The sequence below is a fragment of the Siniperca chuatsi genome, linkage group LG2 (assembly GCF_020085105.1).
Source record: "Siniperca chuatsi isolate FFG_IHB_CAS linkage group LG2, ASM2008510v1, whole genome shotgun sequence".
In the NCBI taxonomy this organism is placed as follows: Eukaryota; Metazoa; Chordata; class Actinopteri; order Centrarchiformes; family Sinipercidae; genus Siniperca; species Siniperca chuatsi.
Window position 1 is genome coordinate 15,367,934 of NC_058043.1, and position 24,403 is coordinate 15,392,336.

The 24,403-nt window shown below is 43.2% G+C and overlaps 3 protein-coding genes across 5 annotated transcripts; 1 reads left to right on the forward strand and 2 right to left on the reverse strand.

Annotated features, from left to right (window-relative positions):
• The first annotated feature begins 718 nt into the window (after positions 1-718).
• On the forward strand, positions 719-4,423 carry cplane2 (ciliogenesis and planar polarity effector 2). Its single transcript, XM_044216356.1, has 5 exons — positions 719-1,119; positions 2,146-2,298; positions 2,579-2,703; positions 2,873-3,012; positions 3,434-4,423. Exons 1-5 carry the CDS (start codon positions 981-983, stop codon positions 3,654-3,656), a joined length of 780 nt encoding a protein of 259 aa, XP_044072291.1. The 5' UTR covers positions 719-980; the 3' UTR covers positions 3,657-4,423.
• Positions 4,424-4,544: 121 nt separating this feature from the next.
• On the reverse strand, positions 4,545-8,435 carry si:ch73-15b2.5 (rho guanine nucleotide exchange factor 19). Its single transcript, XM_044216344.1, has 12 exons — positions 8,098-8,435; positions 7,848-8,012; positions 7,705-7,769; positions 7,337-7,620; positions 6,574-6,734; positions 6,322-6,474; positions 6,097-6,226; positions 5,929-6,003; positions 5,663-5,755; positions 5,158-5,309; positions 4,829-4,993; positions 4,545-4,687 (listed from the first exon to the last, which is right to left on the reverse strand). The coding sequence occupies exons 1-12, from the start codon at positions 8,304-8,306 to the stop codon at positions 4,642-4,644; spliced, it is 1,698 nt and encodes a 565-aa protein (XP_044072279.1). The 5' UTR covers positions 8,307-8,435; the 3' UTR covers positions 4,545-4,641.
• Positions 8,436-9,206: 771 nt separating this feature from the next.
• Positions 9,207-20,242, reverse strand: ddi2 (DNA-damage inducible protein 2). Of its 3 annotated transcripts, XM_044216331.1 has the most exons (11): positions 20,082-20,242; positions 19,755-19,926; positions 18,251-18,380; positions 17,402-17,731; positions 17,171-17,297; positions 16,793-16,920; positions 15,591-15,719; positions 14,954-15,057; positions 14,613-14,805; positions 12,095-12,143; positions 11,649-11,748 (listed from the first exon to the last, which is right to left on the reverse strand). In XM_044216331.1, exons 2-10 carry the CDS (start codon positions 19,890-19,892, stop codon positions 12,133-12,135), a joined length of 1,290 nt encoding a protein of 429 aa, XP_044072266.1. In that variant the 5' UTR covers positions 19,893-19,926; positions 20,082-20,242; the 3' UTR covers positions 11,649-11,748; positions 12,095-12,132. The 3 variants fall into 3 exon arrangements, with proteins under 3 accessions (XP_044072247.1, XP_044072257.1, XP_044072266.1); XM_044216312.1 differs by lacking the exon at positions 12,095-12,143 and having other exon boundaries at positions 9,207-11,748; XM_044216322.1 differs by lacking the exon at positions 12,095-12,143 and having other exon boundaries at positions 9,207-11,748; positions 19,755-20,160.
• Positions 20,243-24,403: the final 4,161 nt, after the last annotated feature.

A 24,403-nucleotide genomic window follows, 5' to 3' on the forward strand; every position in this document is an offset into this window, starting at 1 on the left:
ACGGCACAGAAACCTGTAAATGATGATGAAATAAATGTACATTACACATTTGTTTTATTTGAAGCACCTGAAGGGAACTAGAACATGGTTTCTCATTGTAATCCACTGTTGTCACTCACCTGTATTCACTCATTAATCAAGACTGGGTGACATCTAAAGTGTCTGCTTGATGATTGTTCTACCATTTGCAAGTGTTTTGTTCCTGCTCCACGCAAGAGTGTCTGAAGTTCGTCTCCGTCCATGTGATTATCTCAAACCCCTTTTCTGCAAGAGCACCTGCGTTTTGTGCTGTTGAGTGTTTAATGATAAGGATCAGTCCTTGAGCACACCACTACTTCTGGCGAAAGTGACGTCAGGCGTTCCTGCCCATGTAGGTGTGGAAGTTAAAGAGGATGTAGCCATGTTGGCCAAACAATCATTACAATGACAGATAATTGACATACAAGTTCTGTTAACTACTGCTGAGATCAAAACTATTATTAAGGAACAAATGCACAAAGTCTGGCAAAAATAGGCTACTGGGGCATCATTGACGTAGGAAGACATCGTTATATATATTATTAATATACAAAAACATGTTGGTATGGGAGATTGCAACAGCTATAATGGTCAATGAAGGGAGCTAATATCAGCACTAACGGAAGCAAAACACAATAGTCTTCAGAGTCATAGTAGGTGGCAGTGCACTGGTTTGCCAACCGCCAATAAAATCCAAAGAAGAAGACATGACGTCACGTATCTATGGCGGTTGTCAAGGGACGTTTTAGTTTACGGAAGTGTTTATCAAGTGGCTGCACTTTGAGGCTTAAAAGTGCTATTTTCCGACTACAGCTATCGTTAAAGAGCTTTATGGTTAGAGAAGAAAAGTTTGCAATATTTTGATATTAACAGCGGTTTCACGAGCTGCGTTCTGCCGCCTACAGTCGGTTCGACAGTCTGCCTTTTTTGAGTAAAAACTGACCTTAGCAGTGTGATGCTAGATGAACAGCATAACTAGCGATAACAACATGGCACAAGTTCCTCCTCCCGGATCAATCGTAGTAGCCGACTGGCATCGATGTAAAGACAGCAAAGAATATTTCAGCAAAATTCTACACAAGAGGAGACGGAAAAACTTCGGTATGACAAATAAACCGTACCATTTTGGTTAAATTACAATGGTTTTCCCGTTTTTAAAAGTCATTCATGTAGAGTGTAACCAGGTTTTGATTACAACAAAGTATTTCAGTTAATTTGTTCTTCAGTAAATTGTTGTGACTAAGAAAACCTTCACAGACTTAACTAGAGACGTTTATTCTCATTTCATCGTCAGTGCTTCAGTGAGAATCAGTCACAGAAAGTGGCTGGAAGATGAATGTGCATTTCCTATCTTAAGTCTCCACTATCACTACCAAAAAAGGTGTCCATAATGTGAACCTCCCAGGTTATTGTTTGTGGAGCAACGACACACTGAATATTTTAAAGACATGATGTTGGTTTTGTCATTATAGCCTCTAGCTGTAATGGGAGTGTTGGTAGCATCTGTAAACAGTGTCTTATGAGGCTATACAAATATTGTATTCTAACTTGTTTGAGTAAAGCGGAAACAATGTAAAGACAATTGCACGTTACAAGCCTGAGTGTTTTAGTGTACTGTTTTAATTGGACAAGCAACTTGAAATCACAGATGACATAAGAAAACAGCATCAATGCAATACCATAGCACCTCTGAGTTTTTCAACACTGGATATTGACGAGCAGATGTTGTGGGAGTGTGACATACACTTGAAATATTTAATAAATAAAATAATATAGCCTTGAAATAATTTAGGATTTCAATATAATTACTTGGGCGCTACTTCCATGCTGTCATGTAGAATACAAACATATGCCATACTCAGAATTTTAAGACCTTAAAGTGGCACTGTGATCGTTGACCAGACACCATTTTGAAACTTAAAGTAAAGCTTACTGATTGAATAATTTATAATTGTTTACATTTTGGACATCAGCCTGCTATGCAACAACAACTGTAGGTCTATGCTGAAAGACTGTTGCTGCAAAAGAGTACAGTTGTGGAAAGTATGACAGTATATTTAGGCACAGAATACCAAGCAGTACACCAAAGTAAATCTTTTTATGGTCCTTTTAAAACTTGTTTTACAGGCCTGTTGGAGTCTCCAGTGATGCCCCCACATGTAGCTGTGGACACAGTTCATTATAAGATCTTCATCTCTGGCAAGAGTGGAGTCGGGAAAACTGCTCTTGCTGCACGTCTTGCAGGGATGAATCTTCCTACCATGCACTATGAAACCACTGGTAGGCCCCTGCTCTACACTGACAAGGCATGGCAGACTGATAGCAACAGTTGGACAGCTTCTCTCATGTTAATTAGCTTTGTTGGGGTTTCAACCTATCAAAACTGTAGATTAGCAACCAGAGGAATGAGTTCATTACACAACACAGATCATTTTCTGAGTTGCAATAGAATCAGTGTGAGTCTGTTTTTAAAGTAGTTCATACAATTAAAAATGCTTCAATTTAAAAAAAGGTTAATCAGGTCACAAATATTCATCCAATTTATCCTTTGTTGTTCAAGGTATTGAGACGACAGTGGTGTATTGGCCAGTGAAGTTGGCAGAAAGTGGCCGAGTGCTTTTCTTCCGTCTGCAGCTGTGGGACTGCGGAGAGAACGCCTTACGTAGATTTGACCATTTGCTCCCAGTATGTATAAAACCTTATGGATTTTCATGCAACACATTGTACTGAGTTATTAGCTAATGCGAAACAGAAGGAGGAAGGACTACACTCGCATTATTCTGGAGCAAAAATATGTACCCTAGCAACATCACGCCAGATGTTTTGTCAAATCACTGTTCCCTGTCTCTTCCAGTCCTGTAAGGAGCAAGTGGATGCCGTCCTTTTCCTGTTCTCCTTCACTGACAGGACATCCTTTGATGATCTGTCCAATCAAATCGCTAAATGGACCGGGACATCTGTGGGTCATGTTGTGAAATTGGTCGTTGGCACCAAGTATCCTTGTGTTTTGTTGTTTTTTAAAAAACGTATATAGATTTTATAAAACAGTTTCAGTCGAGGGTTTACTCTAAATCTCAACATTGTTACTTTCTTTAAATGACTAAAGTAGCCTATCTGTGCTATGTGCTTATATACTGAGCCACCCCACTGTATGTGAAATGGGATATGGCACACAAACACTCTGCTACAGTGATTTCGTACATTGATTCTATGTAATTCCATAAGATGAAAAGGAGATAATCCAGCTTTGATCTGTGAAAGGGTTTTGTCACCAGTTAATTCAATATACATGAGCATATTCTGCTATTCCTGTACTACATCAAAAGTAAGAGGAGTATGCAGCGCATCACTTCCTCAATAATTTTTTAGCTACATCAATACAGAGATGGACATTTGTCCTTAATGTTTCCTTTAGATTTGACCTTTTCATGCACTGTGATGTGGCAGAGAGAGACGTGAGAGATTTCCAGGAGACGTTCAGCTTACCGGTGCTGCGTGTGGGCGGGGAGGTCAGTGACGGGCTGGGTGATGTAGCCCCCCTCCTCAACTGCCTGGCAGAGAATCTGTGGCATCAGGACTGTGTTACAGCCAGATCAGCCCACCACCATTCACAGCAGGAGACGGTGACGCTACTTTAATACCGAACATATTTAGGAGGCAATTGAGGTGAACTGAACTCCAGGTAAGGTCATCCCATGCGTGTCTGCCTTTGAGGGACTGCACTTAGCAACTGATCTGGGAGAGCCTCAGATCCCTTAGGATGAGGCTGCTGTTGATAAATGGACTATTTCATCTAATGCTATAGTCACTGCTGTCAAGATTGATTTTTATTCTGAAGTCTCTTAAATTCTCCCATCTCATGTCAGCAGGGTGATGGTACAGTAACAATGAGCCAGATATTGTTGATGAAATGACTAGTGAATGCTGTTGGCCAATAGAGCGGTCAAATGCAGAAGTTTGTATTTTTTGTGTCCTTCATGCCATTGAGTGCCTGTACTTGAGAACATAACTAGCATTTTAAGTTAACTCATTTATGTATTAGACCACGCTGCTCCTCTTTTTTCTTTGTATCATCACCGACCTGTTTGGGATGCTTTTTTGATGGATTCCTGTTAATATCTCAAAGCACCAACACAGTCAAAACATTGTTCACTTACAGGTATTGTGTTAAATATTGTGTCAGTATTTCACAGTGAGAAGATCAGGGGCTGTTATCTTGACTTTTTAAACCATCTTTATTTAGGTGATGCATTTTTGTTGCATTAGGCTGTTTTGAGAAGGTTAGAAAATTTTAAATAGAAAATAAAGAGCACATTGCTTAAAAGAGGCTAGTATTTTAATACAAGTAAAATAATAAAAAAAAAAAAACCCAACCTATTCCCAATAATAAAAAAGTATCCCCTTACTTGCTGTGTGTATCTGCTAATTGTGATAGGTTCAGTGCATGTTTGAATGCTTCATGTTGGGCTTCAGAGTGCCTTTATCAAAAACATTAAGTGCAAGTCAAGATAAATCTTAAGAGTGAACACGTTATCAAATGTATATTATTAAATGTGCAAGTTAAAAACAACCCACATTTGATGTATAAAATCTAAATCGCAAGTTCAAATCAAAGTTTTTCCATCAGTGTTTAGACAACAGCACCTTTGTCCATGTCTCTTTATCTGACCTGCAATAAAAAAAAGAAAAACAAAAAAACAAAAACAAAACAAACAAAAACAGACAGAAAACACAGATGGATAATATGCTGCTAAAGGAGATGTATTAGCCATTTAAAAAAAAAAAAAGTATAAAAGATGTCCACTCATACCTTGTGTGTGTAACAAGTATCGTGGCGGTCGGTTGTCCATTTTGACTTTGAGAGAGATGCAACAGGAAGGAGTCTGGGGGGAGACCCAGGACCTCAGTCTTCAGATGCTCAAGGTGCACATGTGTGGGGAATTCAGCATGATCCACAACCATGAACCTCTGATCCCTGACATGATGCAGAGAGAACACAGTCTGGTTTAAAGGGCAAACATTGTGATGACAACTCAGTGCATCACCTAACAGGACTGAAATTAAATTAGCCGAAGTGGATAATTTTGATAATGGTTAGAAATTGCCACCATTTTACAAGAATGAGTGTATGTCAACTACCTTTTTGAGGAAATGATCAAAAGGTCATTGAAGAGGTGGAGGTAGACGCTGTGGAATGACAGTCGTGAGTTGTAAGCATCAGCCTCCACAGTCAGCTGTCTCATGGGACCCTGGTGCACCAGGAAACGCCCACTTATGACCAGAGGAACTGACTGGATGGAAACGAGGCAGTCAGTTAGAATTTATTGCCATCTGCAGCTTAGAGACTATTATTAGAAATCTTCCAGTTAGGAAAAATAAAATTACTGCACTGTTAACTATTTCCATAAATTGCACTACTTTATATTCATTGCACTACTGTTCTGCCCAGTTCAATTCATTGTACATATCCATCAGTGTACTTCTGTTTATAATAATGCCATCTGTATATAATGTCCACTTGTAAAATATTTTCATAATACTGCTCTATCCTGCACTTGCTTATTGCACTTCTGGTTAGACCTAAACTGCATTTTCATTGCCTCGTACATGTGTAATGACAAATCTAAATAAAAAGACTTGCCACCTTAACTTTGACAAAATCCAGCAGAATTTCCAGGCAGACCAGCTCCTCAATTTGTTTCATTTTTCGGACCCCCTTATCACACTCCGTCAGTATCTGTTTAGATGAGATGGTGATATACATAATTTTTAAATTTTTTTTTTTTTTTTTATAAATCTTAATTTACACCACAATACTTCCCTTTTCCACTAAATAGCCCACTCCCCTGTTCAGTTCTGTCTCAGCATGACGAGTACAGATCCAAACACTCGAAAGTGAAACTTAATTACCTCATGGATGGCTTCTATTGCCCTTTTGAGATTTAAAGTCGAGTCAGAGCCTGTTTCAGTCAGTTTCAGGATGCTCTGAAACCAACAAACCTTTAGTTAGACTTGTCATACCAAGTTAAAAATACATATATCTGGATGCATAGAATTCAAATCCCATCAGATGCCTACCTCTAGGATGAGTTTAATACGAGTAATTCTCTGGAAGGGAAGGACTAGGAATGACTTGAGGCTCTGTCTTTGACACACTGGATCACTCTCAAGCTTCTTGATTAAATACAGAAAGTCTCTGTTCTGCTGCCTTGAAAAAGTTAAGAGATGTGATTAAATAGGTCTTATGAAAAGCTGGTGTTGTGGCATACCACCAGTGCTATCAAGTACAGAGCAGACACTTACAGCAGCTGGCTGACAAGGGCCTCTTGGTACATCATGTTAGTCACATATGGCACATAGAGCCTGTGAAACTCTGGGCAGTGCTGGAGCACAATGTCACCAACCTGAGATATTAACACACACTTTCCCAGTTGAATTTCCAGATCCATAAGAAACCTACAAGAGACAGGACACCGGCTCAGCATAACGCCAACACAACCAGTTCAAAAATATAAAAAAAGAAAAAAAAGGAGGTACTGTATGTAGAGCTCTTACTTCTCACTGGCTGCCATCACTTGACGAATGTTGGAAAACAAAATGTGATGCTCCATTTGAGACAGGGTTTGTTTTAGTGCCTTCGACGCATAGAAATGATCGACAGCAACTCCAAGGCTCCTTAGGTATGACGCTTCAGAGCCGATCAACTCAAACATCGACTTCAGAGGAAGAAAATGAGGTAACAAGAATGATTTTCCTAGTTCTTTTTCCTGGACTCTCACTGTCACACTAAACCTTAAAGAGCATTATAAACAGTTAAGGGAAGAGGCCGATTATTCTGTTTCTTATGGTCTGCAAATCCCATGAAAAACCAACACTGAGTTGATTCTATGACGAAAGTATTGCCTGTGTATTCAAAGCCAGAATTAGCTCATTCATTAACTCATATTAGCCATAAACCCCCATTGTTTTTCCAAAAAAGTATTAAAAATGCATAATGTGTTATTATTCCGCTGCTAAAAAATAAATCTATCTCCCAGGGAGGTCAAAGTATTATATATAAAATACTAACTACAGATGTTGACATGCTAATTATGCTAACATGGTAAAAGGTTACATATAAAACATTGGATGTTGACATGCTAATGCTAACAATGCTCAATGCAAGCATATTTACTTCAGCACCACACCATGCTAATGCTCCCCCCCACCCATCATTTAATTTAGATTTTAATGTCACATGGTTCAAAATTAGATAAGATTGCTCTAGAAACCAGCATGGTAGTTGTGTCTAAAGTATGAAGTATAAAGCTTTTCACACCTCCTGAAGGCGAATCTCTCTGGTTGTCAAGTTGCTGAGCATGCCAGACGATTTCACCTCATCTAGATCTTGCCAAAGGGTGCATGAAGTCACCCTGATTGGGTGAGGTAGGGGTGAGGATGGAGTCGCTTCCGGAGGGTTTAATTGAGGAGATGCAGCCCCAGAATGGCAGAGAGAGCGGGACTGCAGACCCTGCAGTGTTATCAGTTCAGACACAAAACCCCCTTTCAGTCTGTGCAGATCATCTTTCACCGCGTGCAGACAGTAGTCCTGATACAGCGGGACTGCAGAGCAAAAGAAGAAATGTACTTGCTATAAATGTTACACTATTCAATGACTGACAAGCTCAAGGAGAAAGGTAAACTTACAAAAATGAATGTACTTTGACTGGAATGATACACTCAGCACTTCCTCCTCAGCTGGATCTGCTGCCCTGGGTTTATTGAGCAGGCCACATTTAGTTAAAAGTAGAGAGATTATAAAGAGTATAAAGATTTACAGCCTCTCTTACCCTTCTGTACTTTTATCCTGATCATCTAATGGAGGCAAAGCTGGATTGTCTTCAAATCTAGGTACTGAAGACAGCTTAGGCGCAAGTGCATAGTAAATTGTTTTCCAATCCCATCTGCGCATTAAGGCAACCGACCTGAGAGCTGAAGACATGTCTGTGGGAGGACTAAAAAAGGACAGAGATATTTCATCGCCACAATCCTACATATAGAGTTTATTCAAGTTTTCCAGATGCACCACGTGGTCCATACCTGTGAGCCTCAAACTGGTTCAGTGAGTAACTGCTCTCATCAAGGCATCCAGTATCCTGTACACAGCTGGTTTCCAGAGAAAACCCTGAAGAAAGCTGCTCTCTGATCTTCATGGTTTGTATTTTTGATATCAAATGATTCACTGGATGACTGTTTTCAAAGCAGAAGAGTAGATTAGCAGTAACACTACTGCTGTCAAATTGAGCCATGACGCTTTAGTCTGAAACTGGAAACTCGTCTTTACGTTAAAACTCTGACCAAGGTGCAGATGTGGTTGTGTTTATCTACTGAAGCATCCTTCATTTGCCCCAGAACCACTCAGATTAAATGATCTCAATTGGATGCAGTCTGAGCTTTACTAAGCAGCAATCACAAAAACTGGAACCAGGTGTGGCTCTTTTTCAATACTCGGGCAAACTCCAGCTGTGTCCCAGTTCCAAACTACAAATTAATTCAAATTTGAATGGTGGCTTGCTGGTTTTCTCAGTCTTCTATGGTGGTAAATGTAATATTTTTGGGTTTTACACTGTTGGTTGAACAAAACAAGCAATTTGTCAATTTTCCAGGCCAAATGATTAATCGAGAAAATTACTGGCAGATTAATTGATAATGTAAACAAGAAGTTAGTTGTAGCCCTAATTCTTAGCAGGTTTGGAGTAAGTAGTGTGTCCACATTAGAAAAGTGGCAAAATAGTCTATTAAAAAATGTCAGTATTCATACTCAAAAAACACTTGTGCACTATTTTCCCACAATGCATTACACTGACGAAATGGAGGAGCTTCTGACAGTTGGATATCTTCCCCCCCCAAAACTTTGCATGGGTGTTTGTGAACTCTGTGAACACCTGGCAGTGACATAAATCCGCAGTTTCACATGCATCGGTGCACGTATTGTAGCATTTCCTGTTTGTTTCCTGTTGTATGCCAACTGCAAAAGCAGTATAATAAGAAATTAGCATGTAGTATGGAATAGGGACACACTAGCTGGCTCACATATACCAAGGTTTCAGAAGTAATTTCTGAATTCTGAATCGTTTACCCTGCTACTGTATATATAGAAAACATTTAACATTTATTTACAGGTAGTAAAAAAATAAATTCACACAATGTACAAATACTAGTTCCATTTTATTTGCAATTTAAAATTCAATACAAGATAAAAGTAGATAATTCAATCTGCCTGAACATTGTTGGTATATGACTCAAATAAAGCCATTAAAATACTTGATATATGATGTACTGACAAAACCACTGACAGCTGTGAATGACCATATTCTAACATAAAAAAATGAAAATGGATGTTTCTTAAAGATATGAACACACACTATGATGATTTGACACAAAGTAAAAGGACTTTCTGAACAGGAGCTACAAACCGTTTTGTAATCTACACATGGCAAGGCTCTCAAACTGTGGAAAATGATACATACCGTAAAAGATACCTTCTGTAATACATATACTGAACCGAAAAATGCCATCTATGGATCATACGTCAACAAATACACTTGTGGCTCACTTGATATTTCAGTGTGATAACGGCTGTGTATATTGGGGTTTCAACTTATCTGGAGAAATTATTTGTAAACTTGATCAAAAATGATCAACCCTTCTAAACTGCAGCAGATCCCACGATGTAGCTTTTCCATCATTGGGTTCTGATTTGTAAATTGAAGGGGCTACAAACAAAAATCAACATGTTGCTTCATTTATCAGCAGATTGCCTCAAATATCCATATTTGTCCTGAATGATATAAAGCTCACCAGACAAGAGTTATTCTGGCATGGGTAGTAGGAGTTTTTTTTCTCCATTTTGAGATTTTTTTTATTGATGCTCCACAACTTAAACAACAATAGTTCTATGACATATCAAAGGGTAATAATGTTTAATGGTTCAATCATACATTGGGCATTTAATATGTCATTGTTGGATGACAAAACAAGAAGAAAATCAATCTACCATACCAAATCTCTAAAAACCAATGAAATGGGCGGGCACCCAAAACATCTGCATGCAAACACACCTCACATATCTGCAATATCCAGAAAAGTATTACCAGTTGTCCTGTTTGTTCTTGGATATTCTGTATGACAAACCAAGAGACAGCGTTCCCTGTGTTTATATGTGCTCCCTGCTAAGGAGGGACCAAGACATCTGGATCAGTAACAAGGTATAAATAAGACAGATGCTGAGTTGGGAGGCTGGAGACTCGTGTGACTAGTTATGAGTCTAGGTGGGCACAGTGATACTGCGGGATAGTAGTGCCAGCAGAGCTAGCTCCACAACTCCATGGGCTCTTTCTAGTGCCTCTGCAGCCTCCATGGCAGAAAACCCTGCTGCCTGGATTCTCTGGATGTGCTCAGCTGGAAATTGTTCTATAAAGGGATGCGGAGGAGGGAGAAGAGGGGCTGGAGATGTAAGCTGGGGAGCCTGAGCAAGAGGAGAAGAGGTGCTAGAGACTCCCTCAGGTGAGCCCACTGCCATAGACAGAGGGCTGAGAAAAGTGTGCTCAGTCTGGAGGCCAAGAGTGTCTGGGGTGTTAGTGCCAGAGGCTCGTCCATCTGCAACCCCTCTCCCCTGCTGTCCCTCAGGAGGTTCCCTGAACTCCAGGTCCCCTGCAGGATCAGGAGGAACCTCCTGCTCAGGCTGACAAAAGCTTATGTTATTTGCTTCATCTTGCCCGCATCTATCTGCCCTCCTCTCCCCGGAGCTGTCTGGACGCTGTGGTGGTCCTTGTCCCTCCACAGTCTCTGCTGTATCTCCGCCCAGATGCTCATCCTGGCCAGAGAGGTCAGGTCCCTCATCAGACACAGCAGCAGCATGGTTGGCTTTGGCATCGCTTGGTTCTGCACCGGCTGTGATGGCAGTAGAGGGGATACGCTGGGCGTTTTCGGGTGTTGGGGTGCGTGGCTCGTGGGCCACTTTGTCTGTTTCCTGTTTGAATGGGTGTGAGGGGGAGCAGGAGGTGCTGCGGTTTTGGGACTGAGCACGGTTGTTGGACACCAGCAGCTCGTGAAGCTCCATCAGAGCGGCCGCCAGTGACGGGATGCTGTCGGAGCTGGAGCAGTGCTCTCCTTCAGGCTGGTCCCTCTCAGAGGACACCACGCCCTGGGAGGCAGTGGGGGACTCCATTTCAACTGAGTCGGATTGGCTAGGAGCACTCGGACAGGCTTCTGTGGTGTCAGCAGTGTCAGACTCAGTCGCCTCCTGCTCCATGGGTTGAAGGTCCTCTGGATGGGGGAGCATGGAGCTGTTCACCACCTCGTCTGATTCAGCATCCCCCTCTGTGGCTCCAGGCTGGGATACTGTAGTCATGTCTGCAGGAGGGGTACATGGACTGAGGATGCCTGTTGCGGGACAGGGTACATGGGGCACTTTGGAGTTGCTATGAACAGGCAGATGAGGTGTAGAACCAGCATCCTCTGCTGGGGACAAAGGCAGAGGAAGCTCCTGGAGGCCAGGTTGGTCCTGGCACAGCCCTGGTGCTGAGGCCTGCTCCATGGCAGCCGGGGCAGACTGAGAGAGATCTAGAGTCTGGGGCTGACCAGAGGAAGGGCTTTGGGAAGGGGAGGTGGATGAGGACATTTGGTCTAAGGTTCTTGGTAATGTAAATGGTGGGGGCTGCCGTGAGGTAGTTTGTCCATCTGCAGTGTCTATTGTAAGAGAAAATATAACTGGGAATTAAACAGCTGGAATTTGTGTGGACCCAGTCGGGAGGCATTACTCTGGATAAAGTGAATTTTCATAACATCTAAGGAAACAACCCAAACACAAATTTCCTTACTGAAACTCTTGAATACCTGCTGCACAAACAGTTTGCTACTTGTGCTACGTTTTCCTTTTTTTAATAGTTATAATGTATTCATAATAAATACATGACTAAGTAGAAACAAAAGTACAACATCAATTAACCAATCCAGCAGCAAAATAACAGCAAAATAAAAAGACATAAATAGCAATGGACTTAGCACTGGCAATGGACTTGTGAATTTGCAGTACCTGGTTGGTAGGGCCCTCTCCAGCTGTCTCCAAATGCATCAGTGCTGTCCTGCTCAGGGGTTAGGGCACACACCACACACATCATGCAAAGGGACGGAGAAAGTTAGCAGTCACACACAGAGCATGCCCCAACCTATCAGCCTTTTCACACACACAGATGTGAAAAGTGTCATCCAAAAACAACTTGAGCCTTTGTCCTGACAGAGAGGTCACAGCGTAATCACATACCCTGTCACTGAACCTCAGAAAGCTCAATTGAGGTCACATCAGTAAACATTTGATCAAAATGACTTAACCATGATAATCAAGACCAGAATTGATTGATTGATGCCTCTTCTCTAGCGGAGGATTGCCTCATTCCACAACATGGCTGCTGTACCACAACTTCCCCATGCGCCTGAACTCATCACAACTCTACTGCTACTGCTTTTTGTTTTGATCCCATTTGCAATGTGCAGCCATTACCGGACATGACTGGCCAATGGAAACAATAACAAAGACTAAGTGCATCAATGGCAATAGCACAAATGTTAATGTAAGCCTTGAAAAGCAATCAAGGGAAACACTTACATGATTATGTTTTGACAATCCCAAATGTTACTTGTATTTCTAGAAACAAAATTCAACACACCTCTAATGACAGTACGTTTTCTGAAAAAAATCAACTGAGATGGTTGGATGTTTATGGATAAAGTAACCAAACAAGAATATCTGTTATGTATTAATCCAGTAAATTTAATACCGGATAAACCAAGAAACGTCATCACATGGATGCTAAAATCATCTAAAAATCCAATACTGCCATAAAGCAGTCCTGCTCATTTATTTGCAACATTGGCCACAATGGCCTAATACACCGAGAGATATGGTGGCACATAAGGGATAGCTACCAAGGTACAAACGGTATGACTGACAATGTTGTCATATTGCCCAAACACTGAGATGACATGACACCATCCAGCTAAAATTGACCACTATTAGCAGTTCACCATGCTAACATTTGTGACGGAGTAAGCAGTTGGAACGACAACTGTGCAAACACAATTTCATGTAACATTACAAACAATTCTTAATAATGAGAACACTCTTGCAATTATGAGACTGTCATCTCATAGTTATTAGAAAGCTATCTCACAAATCAGGGAAAACAGTGCGACAATAACAGTTTGACCAACATGACTATGCTAATGCTACCTGATTTAACTTGCATGGTGTTGGTCTTTGGTTTGAAACACTGGGAGTTATTAAGGTTGCTTAGCAGTGTTGATGGTATTGTCATTAGTATGTGAACACTCTGGAGGCATTTTTAGACATTCTTCAAGCATACACACGAAAAGCATGCTATGTCCAGAAGTAAACTTGGACCCAAGCAGTTTTCTGGCAATGCAATTTACATTGAACAGTCTGTTCACCAGATCACCAGCAGCCTTTCCTCTGATCCTTTTCTTATACATCTCAGATATTTTATTTCACAATTACAGGATGTTTCATTCATGATAACAAGATTCAGATCTTACAATTATGAGATGATTTTCTCATGTTTATACGATGCTAAGTCATAATTATGATTTCATACAGAAATCACAATTACAATAGGTCTTTTTTTTTGAAAAATGCAATGCATTTCTGCAGTGCTGCTGAAATATCTTACTGATTTTTTTAATTTCATGGTCTGTGTAAGATATTCTTGCTCATACAAATAACCGCCTACTTTCTATTAGCACTACATGTCCCTTTCAGTTTGTCTTAGTAGGTGACTTTAAGTGGTTTTCACACATTCCTTCAGAGATCCATCTGCGCTGTTGTCCAACACAGAATCTGACAACATTTAACAGTCCATGCTGAACTCACTGCAATAAAGTCACACTCAGCACTATTGATTACCACTGATGGCTCCATTAATGTGCACCAGTGGTTAAGTGTTTTCTCCAAAGTTCCTCTCAACTGTGTTTAAAAACACAGTAAATGACGACAACATCACATCCATCAAGGGCAGCTAAAAAGTAGGCAAAGGCATAAAGAAGACTGCTCTGTTGTATGTCTGCTAATGGAGTATTAACTAAATTAACTATCATATAGAGATAATGGTTGCTAATAAAGAGTTAGCTCAATAACTATCATATGGAAATAAAGTTATAATAATAAATTCAATTATAAGTGCCTTTCACGTAACCCAAGGATATACAGAAAACAAGCAAAAAAATAATCATGACTGTTTCCCTTTAAGCCTAAAAAAGATTGATCTTAGCCAAGATCTCATTTATCTTCTTTTCTTATATATGCTTATATTTGTCTGACAGACATCTCTCAATTTCCTGACCTCATCTTACTCTAAAGCACATTCAATTTGCTGAGGTGATGACATGAAGTGATCATGTGACTGAAAATTCAGATGACTGCATAAATGGGGTTGAGAGTAAGAAGCTTTGTGTGGCACATGCAAATGTAGTTCTACCTGAGCCGAAAAAAGCCCAATGAAAAACAGGCTGAAGTGCAGAGATGGTAGACAGTTTCTTACCGCTTTCGTGTATGGACCTCTGAAGTGCTTCTGCCAGTTCTCTGTCAGCTATCTCATCTGGACGGACATCTTCACGCCCCTCTGCTCCGTATGCCAGTCGGGCACACTCTGGCAGCTCTGCCTCAGACAGGAAGCGAGTTTCAGTGCCTGTAGTGCCTATTAGAAGCACGCTCTTCTTCAGGTCGATAGAACACTACAAGAAAAACAGGACAAGTAATGCTCTCGGATATTCTTCAACTTTCCCGTACATTCAGTATACAGAGAATGGAAACCCCTGTATTATGTAATTAATTCCAATCCAATACTGTTCTGCACACTGATCAGATAAAAGGGGCTCACACCTGATGTCTCTTCAGCATATCCAGGCCAAGCAGCATGTCCATTGGCTGGTCCTCCAAGATGGAGAAAGAACAAGGAAGGAAATCCCCCTCTATCTGGACCTGAGCTATATGAGTGCAACAAGACAACATGACTTAAACTGCACTGAAATATGATGCAGACTATGAATGCAGTTGAAGGAATATATCAAGTTTGGGAAAATGATTCTACCTACCCAGAGTCAGAAAATCTCTTGCACCATTTTATATCTCTGCGTGCAGTTTTAAAAGATATATGGAATAGTAAGATGAGCATAGCTTAGCTAGTTTGTGGATATCTGCAGGACGTTAGGAGAATTCATCTTCCCCAATGGGTTTAATACTGTATTTATTGAACTAGCTCTGACAGTGTTTCTTACAAAGCCTCAACAAAATCCCAACAGTTTAATTATGATTTGGAAGTACTTATTTCAAACCATAACTACGGGTGAGATCAATAGGAATAGGACTCACATTTTCAAACTGCATGCAGAGTTTCTCTGACTGTCGATAAAAAGTCAGCAAAAACTGAAATATTATCCCTTAATGGTTTTCTGGGAACTAGTCTGGACTTGCGTTAAAATATTGTGTTACTCAAGGAAAATAAAAACCTGACACCCACCCAAATGAACTCTGCCAATGATCTTCTGGGTGCCCACTCCCTTGGCAATCCCGGCCCAGCGACGGTCCACCAGCCGCATGATGTTACAGCGCTCAGCGCATGCTTGGCTCATGATGGTCATCTGGGCTCCTAAAAACAAGAAATGTCAGGCTCTACAAAATGTTAAACCCTTACCAAAAATCAAAAAAATTTCTGTGCTCCAGGATGAGGTTACTTTTCCAGATCTTGGCTGAGTCATACTGGTCTTGTAAAGATCACAAGGGAAATGAGATCACACATAAAAGCGGCTGAAATCACTTTCTTTGGCATGTATCAGCTATCCAGAAAGAGCTCAGATTAGAACTTATGCTCTGTTAAGTCGAAAGGAGCTAGCTGAGGTTGGTCAAGCGTCTGATTGGGATGCCTACCTTCTACTGACATGTATGCCGTTTTTTCACTTCACCTTGTAACTGACTTATGGTAAAAAATAATAAAATAAAGCAGCTATAGAGAGGTGGTTAGAAGAAGAAATGCTAGAGACATGCTCTTACTTAAGTCTGTGTCAACTCAAACCTACAAACCTTTCCTGCCACTACTGTTGTACAGAAAACCACTCACTTTGTTGCTACTGCTGCAGTATTTAACAAGTATTGCAATGGGGAATTTTAAGTAGGACAGTAAAAACATGTTAAATTGCATAAACACAATAAACATCAATGTTTCCTGAGCACATGGAAACCATGATTAATAATGGTGGCAAAGGTATTAGGCAAAATAATCAAGACTATAATCTTGTAATTCCGGGTGCAAGTAATTCACCACAATGGGATAGTGGAAGAAAAAAATACTGAAATCATCTGACACATGTGCAAAACAGGCAAGTGTTTGTTCAAATCTAGCTGTCACTGATGGTACCTGATACAGAAAACTATAGAGGGCTATATATCTGAACATACAGTAAATATTGTAGTTCACAATATAACTGTTCCAAGTTAAAACACTGTCCTCAAATGAATCAGTCTATTATTTGAGTACAGTATATGCAGATACTGATACATCTGCAAATCAGAGAACTAAATAGGTTGTTTGTTATCTTGTTTATCTGTTAAGCCACAAACAAAAACTAAACCACTATGTAGCACACCAACATTTCTGTACCACTCCTGTTCATGACCAGAAAATTGTAACCACGACAAATGAGATCAGGATTTAATGCTCATTACCTGAGTCAACAAAAGCTTTCACAGGGTGCCCATTGACTTTGCAGTTAATGTAGAGCATAACCACCTGTCCAAAGCTTTCTGGGGCCTCCTCCATTGCAATGGTCATGTTTTCTTCCACATTGTGTTGCCTGGAATATGCACAAATCCAAGGGTGAGAGACTTGACTTAAAAAAAAAAAAAAAAAAAGAAAACATGCTGCCTAACTTTGGTGAACAAGCTGCTTTCTTAATTGTACAGTCAAATTCATGAAAATTACAAATATCATTATATTACAAATTATTACACAATATCTGATTAGGGAAGTAAAACTGAGGCTGTACCATAATGAAGACGAGGGGTATTATGTGGTCAACAAAATCTACGGTCTGTACACCATACCTGATGTCCTCCTCAATCTTTGCTTGGGCTTCCAAATCAAATGGATCAGCAGTCAGAAGTCTGATCCTCTCTTGCTCTCTCCTGGCTCGATCCTGCTGTTGTTCCAGCAACACTTTGGTGAAACGCTCTGAGGAAAAACAGACAGTTACACTAACTTGACTGATTCGTATCGGACTAAAAGTAAAAGACTCTAAACACAAATAGTGGCATGTGACATCAATGGCTGCTTACCTAAGTCTCCGCTCAACAGGGCGTCAGCAAGTGGCGGGTTTCGCTCCTTGAGGAGTGAAAGCTCATGTGGATTGGATAATAGCATCTGCTGGAGTAAGGCAGGGTCATCCAGCCCCTGAGGAGAGGAGCCGCGAAAGGCCATTGGCGTGGAAGGTTGTGCATCGCGCTGCTGCTGCTGTGGAGGCGTCAGCTGCTGCGGTGGCGTCGGCTGCTGCTGCTGTGGTGGTGGCGGCTGTGAAGCCTGTTGCTGTGGCCTTATGGCACCACGTTGACTGGTTGAAGAAGAGGTGCCGGGGACTGTGATGGAACGAAAGTCAATATGGGGCAGACCTAAGGAGCACAAAGGATCAAGGGTGACAGGTTAGCATTTTGCATGTACAAAAATTCTGCTCACTAAATAGATGATGCATCGATCTTTTAAATATTGTTGCCTTGTGCCCCTAGATGTATAACACTGCTTTTTTAAAAATCAGAACTTTATCTTTTAGTCTGCTGATCACTAACTAGACCTAGCAGCAGTAATACAGGTTGGATGAATGTATCTGGATGTGAAACAACATTGTAAAAATGCTAAAAATTTAGAGTAATAAAATAAGCAGTAACTGTTACCTATTAGTGTCTTTTTTGTCCTGCCTATTTTTGAATTCTCAATTCAAGTCGGTCTCAAAGTCAAGTCCCAACCCATCATCGTTCTTCTTGCAGAAAAAAAACATCAAACCACGCAAGAACATTACACCCTCAGAGCTATTTCATGGGACCTTAATGTACAGTAATTGGCATCTTAACTGGAACTTGGTAACAGACTTAAATCAATAGCTTTCATATAATTTTAACAAAGACGTGTGTTACCTGGGAAGGCTGGCTGAGTTGGTGGTGGCCTTCTGTCAGCTTGCCTAAGAACCACCACATCTCCATCCTTAACACCATAGGTCCCCAAGGCACGAGTGGGGTCTTTTAGGGGCTGTTCTACATATGTGATCTGTTTATGGAAAAATACAGAATTCATGCTTTCTTTGTATTTGATATGGATATTAGATTACAGAATCCCCATATCTGGATAAACTCAGCATGCTTAACACAGATTTCATTAGATCAAACTGAACAATTGTCGTCACACAATGCTACAGTCATTACGTGGCACTTGCTTTTGCAAATTCTCCTTTTGTAAGTAAACCAGACTGCGAATGTTACATAGTTTCATTGGCTAGCCAATTCAGTGGTCTACCTGACTGCAACAACTGCCTTCCAACCTAGCTAGCCACTTGACTGGTGTCATGGTGTCAGGTTAATTTATCACCCTCACTTTCTGTTTCCCGCGTGCCCACAATCATATTTCATAACAGACCAAACTGTACTAATTATGAAAGGGACGTGATGTATTTAGGGAGCCAGTTTTCTAAGGCAGTAGTAATGGATAGTAAAGCCCACTGAGGCAAATTGTGTTTTGTGATATTGAGCTATACGAATAAAAAATGACTTGACACATAATTTAGAAGGTGAAATTTGAGTATGTTTAGCATTTTTTGCTTGAAAAGTGACTTAGACAATTAACTAAATATCAAAATAGTGGCAGATTAATTTTCTGCCTATTGACCAATCATTTCAGCTATTCACGTGCTATTTTGCCCCTATCCGACGTAAACTACGGCCCTAAAAGCTAAAATATTATTAAATGTATACAGCTGACATAGACCCAATAACACCACAAATGGAGGCGTTGCAATGGCAGTATTAATTGCGTGGCCACACTGAATGTGTTTAATAAGGTTATTGCTTAACCTACCTGTATTTTGGACTGGAGATCCGATAGCTCCACGTCTCCAATAAACTCACAACAATAAATCTATTCAGTCTTTAACGTAACAGTTATGCTATTCATACACCAAATACCCCATCACTGTTCAAATTGTGCAATTTGTTGGGGCAGCTTAACATGTTTTTGTGACCATCACTGTATCTCTGTCAAGATAACGTTCCCCCATTATCTTGAGATAACGTTAGAAAGCCGTTAACGTTAACTACTGTTGCTTGTGACGCGGACATACAAAATGTGGCTCGATAAAGTCAGTTATCTGTTCAGTTAACTGTTAACTAGCCTCACAACAATTAGCTTCAGTTACTGTTACATTAGGTTGACTTTCGGTTAGGTTAAGGCCACCCATAGATAAAGCCGACTGTTTGTGACCGATAATAACCGTTGGGGACACACGTCGGCAAATGTGTCTGTTGTTAATAGCCGAAGTTTCGCAACACTCCGTCCATCAAAACAGCAAAAGTCCGATTCATGCTAGCGAGTCAGCTAGCTAGCTATTAGCTACGTTAGCTCTCTGGCTACAGCTAGCCTGGGTCTTACCTGAATTTCCCCAGCCGGGATTCCTGATTCCAATTCACAAAGTGCTACAAAGTCTCTCAGCTCCAGCTCTGGGGACACATCGAGAGCGAAGGTGGTTTCTGGGCGATCCCTCGGCGCGCAGAAAACGGTGACCAGCATCGCTTTTTGGGGACAGGATCACTGGACAAACCCGCTGCAACAGAATTCAGTTAATGTAGTTCCTTGTTTCACAGAGGAAAACCCAATTATTATTTGGATTTTCTCAGTTTAAAGACGTGTTTCAGTAGAAAAAACGTCAAAGGGAAATACTAATATTACACCGAAAGACAGTGACTGCTTTGCACTTACTGAGTAAAAGCCTGATGTGACAGTTTCTATTTTATCAACAACTAGCTAAACAACATCAAGTATTGCTCAGTGGTGCCGCATTTCATCCAGCTTGTTTTTCGACATGTCGCATTACAGAATTTGCAGTCGTGAGTTGTTTCTTCCTCTAATTTCAAAAACACTGCAAGCAACTGTTCTATTAGCACCATCTACTGGTTTCTTTAAAAATTACACACATTCAAGACTAGTCATATTTAAACTTGGAACAATTTTTACTTTCCACGGCACGTACTCAGTGCAAATGAAAGTATTCGTAATTATGCTTTGAGTATTGTTTGGTGTACTTTATGAAACGACATAGTCCAGAACATAAAGGCTACAACACTGGCCTTTTAGGAGTAGATTAAAGTAATCTGCTCCTCAAACCAGCAAACCAAACCCAAGTTTATTTGTGTAACACATTTCATACACAAAGGCAATTCAAAATTCTTTACATAATGCATTAAACAGTAAGTATGGCATGAAACAACATTAAACATTAAAATATAAATGAAAATGATAGAAATATATAAAATGAAAAATATATATATGAATACCAAGACATAAATACAAGATAGGTAAAGATGTGAGTGCGAGGTGGATAATGGTGAGTGCTAATAGGTTCAGGTAAAGGCAGTGGAGAACTTAAAAGTTTTTATCTTAGATTTAAAGGTCAAAGTCAGGATGAGCCTCAGGCCCTATATCTTCAAGAGATTTGTTCCTGCTCAGTGGTGCAATGTAACTAAATGTTGCTTCTCCATGTTTAGTTTGGACTCTGCTTGTGGCTGTTACTGTAAAGTTTAGCTTAGCTCTCTGTCCAGAGTCCATGATTACACCAAGATGTCTGACTTGTTTTGTTGTTTTCAGAGGAGAGTCAAGATGAGCGTTGAGTCTTCTTTTGCTCCAGTGACAATAGAACATGATGGAAAAAACTGTTTCTTGCTCTTTTATGATAAAAGTCTTAGTTTAATATGAAAGAGGTTTGGAGTTACATATTGTATTTATTGACTGTAAGGCTTTATGAAATGAATATAAAAAGGTTAAATCTGTAGCAGCAGTAGTAGAAGTAATGAGCCGTGGTTGTCATTTTTGTGTTTTTGTTTTTTTAAAGTTTTAAACTTTAAAAATGCATAACAAATCAGTCTTATAAGACGGTGTAGTCCCTCATTCGTCCAGGAGTGTTCTATCGTAGAAAAGGTTTCAGTCGTAGTCATCTGGACACTGTTTTCAGAATCAAGACGTTTCGGCTCCCATCCGAATCCAGAATGACTTCGGGATGGGAGCCGAAACGTCTTGATTCTGAAAACAGTGTCCAGATGACTACGACTGAAACCTTTTCTTATGTGCTCCCACTTTGCAACTTTCACCAAAATGTAGGCCCAAATGAGCAGAACTGTTCAGATGCTTCGAGCTGGTGGGAATTATGAAGTCAATCAATCTGTTTCTCAAAATCTGTAAAATTAATTAAACCTGTCTACTCCCACATTTTTTGACACCAAACTTGCCATACTGCATCTTCATACTGTCCTCCACAAACGATCCAGCCAGAGCCCACAGTGCATCAAAATGTTTTACTGTAAACAGCTACTGCAAATTCTCGTTCATGAAAAAAAATTGTAGATGTCAATTGTTACGGACAGACAACCGGAGACAATGGTAAGGTGACTAAGAGAGTTTATTGCAACACAGTAGTATCTCGGAGATGAATAGATACAGTCCCTTTTCTTACGGAGGGTTGCGGTGTGTGGGCACTAGGGCGCCACACACCGAAGACGGGGAACACACTGGAACTCCGGACACCGAAGACAGAAGGGAGTCAGGATTTGGAGACAGCACTCTTTAGATGCGTCGTGGACAACCGGAGCCGGGAGTAGGAGAAACACACTGGAGAAGACAGGCGCTGGGATACCAAGTCCAATAGGGAGAATGGTCGAATACAAGTGGTGGTGAGTCCGTGACGTGTATACGGGAAGATAGCACTAATCTGTCCTTAATACTAACGAGACCGGACACTGACTGAAGTGAGGAGCTGGGTTTTATAGGAAGTATAGTGGCTGATGAAGTGCAGGTGTGTGAAGGGTGACAGGTGCTGGGAATTAACAATCAGGTGAGGGAGTGCAGAGTGACTGTGATGAGTATAGTGGCTGGTGAGACAAAGACAGGTTGTAACAGAACCCCCCTCTCCACGGCCAGCTCCTGAGGGCCGAAAGACCCCCCCCTTCCCCCGACACCGCGGCCTGTCCCTAAGGGCCAAGCCGATCCGGGGAGCTTATCGGGACGCCGGAGCGACCTCGGGCGGTCGACCAGGAGCTTGAGAGCGCGGCGGGGCGCCGGAGCGACCTCGGGCGGTCGACCAGGAGCTTGGAGACGGCGGGACGCCGGAGCGACCTCGGGCGGTCGACCAGGAGCTTGGGCCGAGTTGGAGGCAGCGCGGCTTCTGGCGGTCGACCAGGGGCTTGGAGACAGCGAGAGGCCGGGCGGAGACTGAGAGGCGACCTCGGGCGGTCGACCAGGGGCTTGGGAGACAGCGAGAGGCCGGGCGGAGACTGGAGAGGCGACCTCGGGCGGTCGACCAGGGGCTTGGAGACGGCGAGAGGCCGGAGCGGAGACTGGAGAGGCGACCACGGACAGTCGACCAGGGGCTTGGGCCGGGCTGGAGATAGACGCGACCTCGGGCGGACGACCAGGAGCTTGGAGGCGGCGGAGGCCGGGCTGGGACTTGAGAGAGAGTCCTCCGGGCAGGAAACCGAGGCGGACTCTGGCCGGATGCTGACCTCGGGCAGGAAACCGAATCCGAGACTGGAGAGGAGTCCTCCGGGCAGGAAACCGAAGCGGACTCTGGCGGATGCTGACCTCCGGGCAGGAAAGCGAATCCGAGACTGGAGAGGAGTCCTCCGGGCAGGAAACGAAGCGGACTCTGGCGGCTGCTGACCTCCGGGCAGGAAGCGAATCCGAGACTGGAGAGGAGTCCTCCGGGCAGGAAACCGAAGCGGACTCTGGCGGCTGCTGACCTCCGGGCAGGAAACCGAATCCGAGACTGGAGAGGAGTCCTCCGGGCAGGAAACGAAGCGGACTCTGGCGGCTGCTGACCTCCGGGCAGGAAACCGAATCCGAGACTGGAGAGGAGTCCTCCGGGCAGGAAACCGAAGCGGACTCTGGCGGCTGCTGACCTCCGGGCAGGAAACCGAATCCGAGACTGGAGAGAGTCCTCCGGGCAGGAAACCAAGCGGACTCTGGCGGCTGCTGACCTCCGGGCAGGAAACCGAATCCGAGACTGGAGGAGTCCTCCGGGCAGGAAACGAAGCGGACTCTGGCGGCTGCTGACCTCCGGGCAGGAAACCGAATCCGAGACTGAGAGGAGTCCTCCGGGCAGAAAAGCGGGCGAGACTGGAGAGGACTCTGGCGGCTGCAGACCTCCGGGCAGGAAACCGGGCCGAGACTGGAGAGGACTCTGGCGGCTGCAGACCTCCGGACTGGAATCCGGAGCCGAGACTGGCGGCTGCAGACCTCCGGACTGGAACCGGAGCGAGACTGGCGGCTGCAGACCTCCGGACTGGAATCCGGGCCGAGACTGGCCGGCTGCAGACCTCCGGGCTGGAATCCGGAGCCGACTCTGGCCGGCTGCAGACCTCCGGGCTGGAACCGGAGCCGACTCTGGCCGGCTGCAGACCTCCGGGCTGGAAACCGGAGGCGGAGCCTGGGGACACTGGCGACTGGCGGACCTCCGGGCTGGAAACCGGAGGCGGAGCCTGGGGACACTGGCGACTGGCGGACCTCCGGGCTGGAAGCCGGAGCGGAGCCTGGGGACACTGGCGACTGGCGGACCTCCGGGCTGGAAACCGGAGGCGGAGCCTGGGGACACTGGCGACTGGCGGACCTCCGGGCTGGAAACCGGAGCGGAGCCTGGGGACACTGGCGACTGGCGGACCTCCGGGCTGGAAACCGGAGGCGGAGCCTGGGGACACTGGCGACTGGCGGACCTCCGGGCTGGAGACAGGCGGCGAAGGCTGGGACCCTCTGGAGACAGACGGCGAAGGCTGGGACCCACTGGAGACAGACGGCGAAGGCTGGGACCCACTGGAGACAGGACGGCGAAGGCTGGGACCCACTGGAGACAGACGGCGAAGGCTGGGACCCACTGGAGACAGACGGCGAAGGCTGGGACCCACTGGAGACAGACGGCGGCGGCGGCGGCTGCGCCTCAGGGCTGGAGGCAGGCGGCGGGCGGCGGCGGCTGCGCCTCAGGGCTGGAGGCAGGCGGCGGCGGCTGCGCGCCGCAGGGCTGGAGGCAGGCGGCGGTGGCG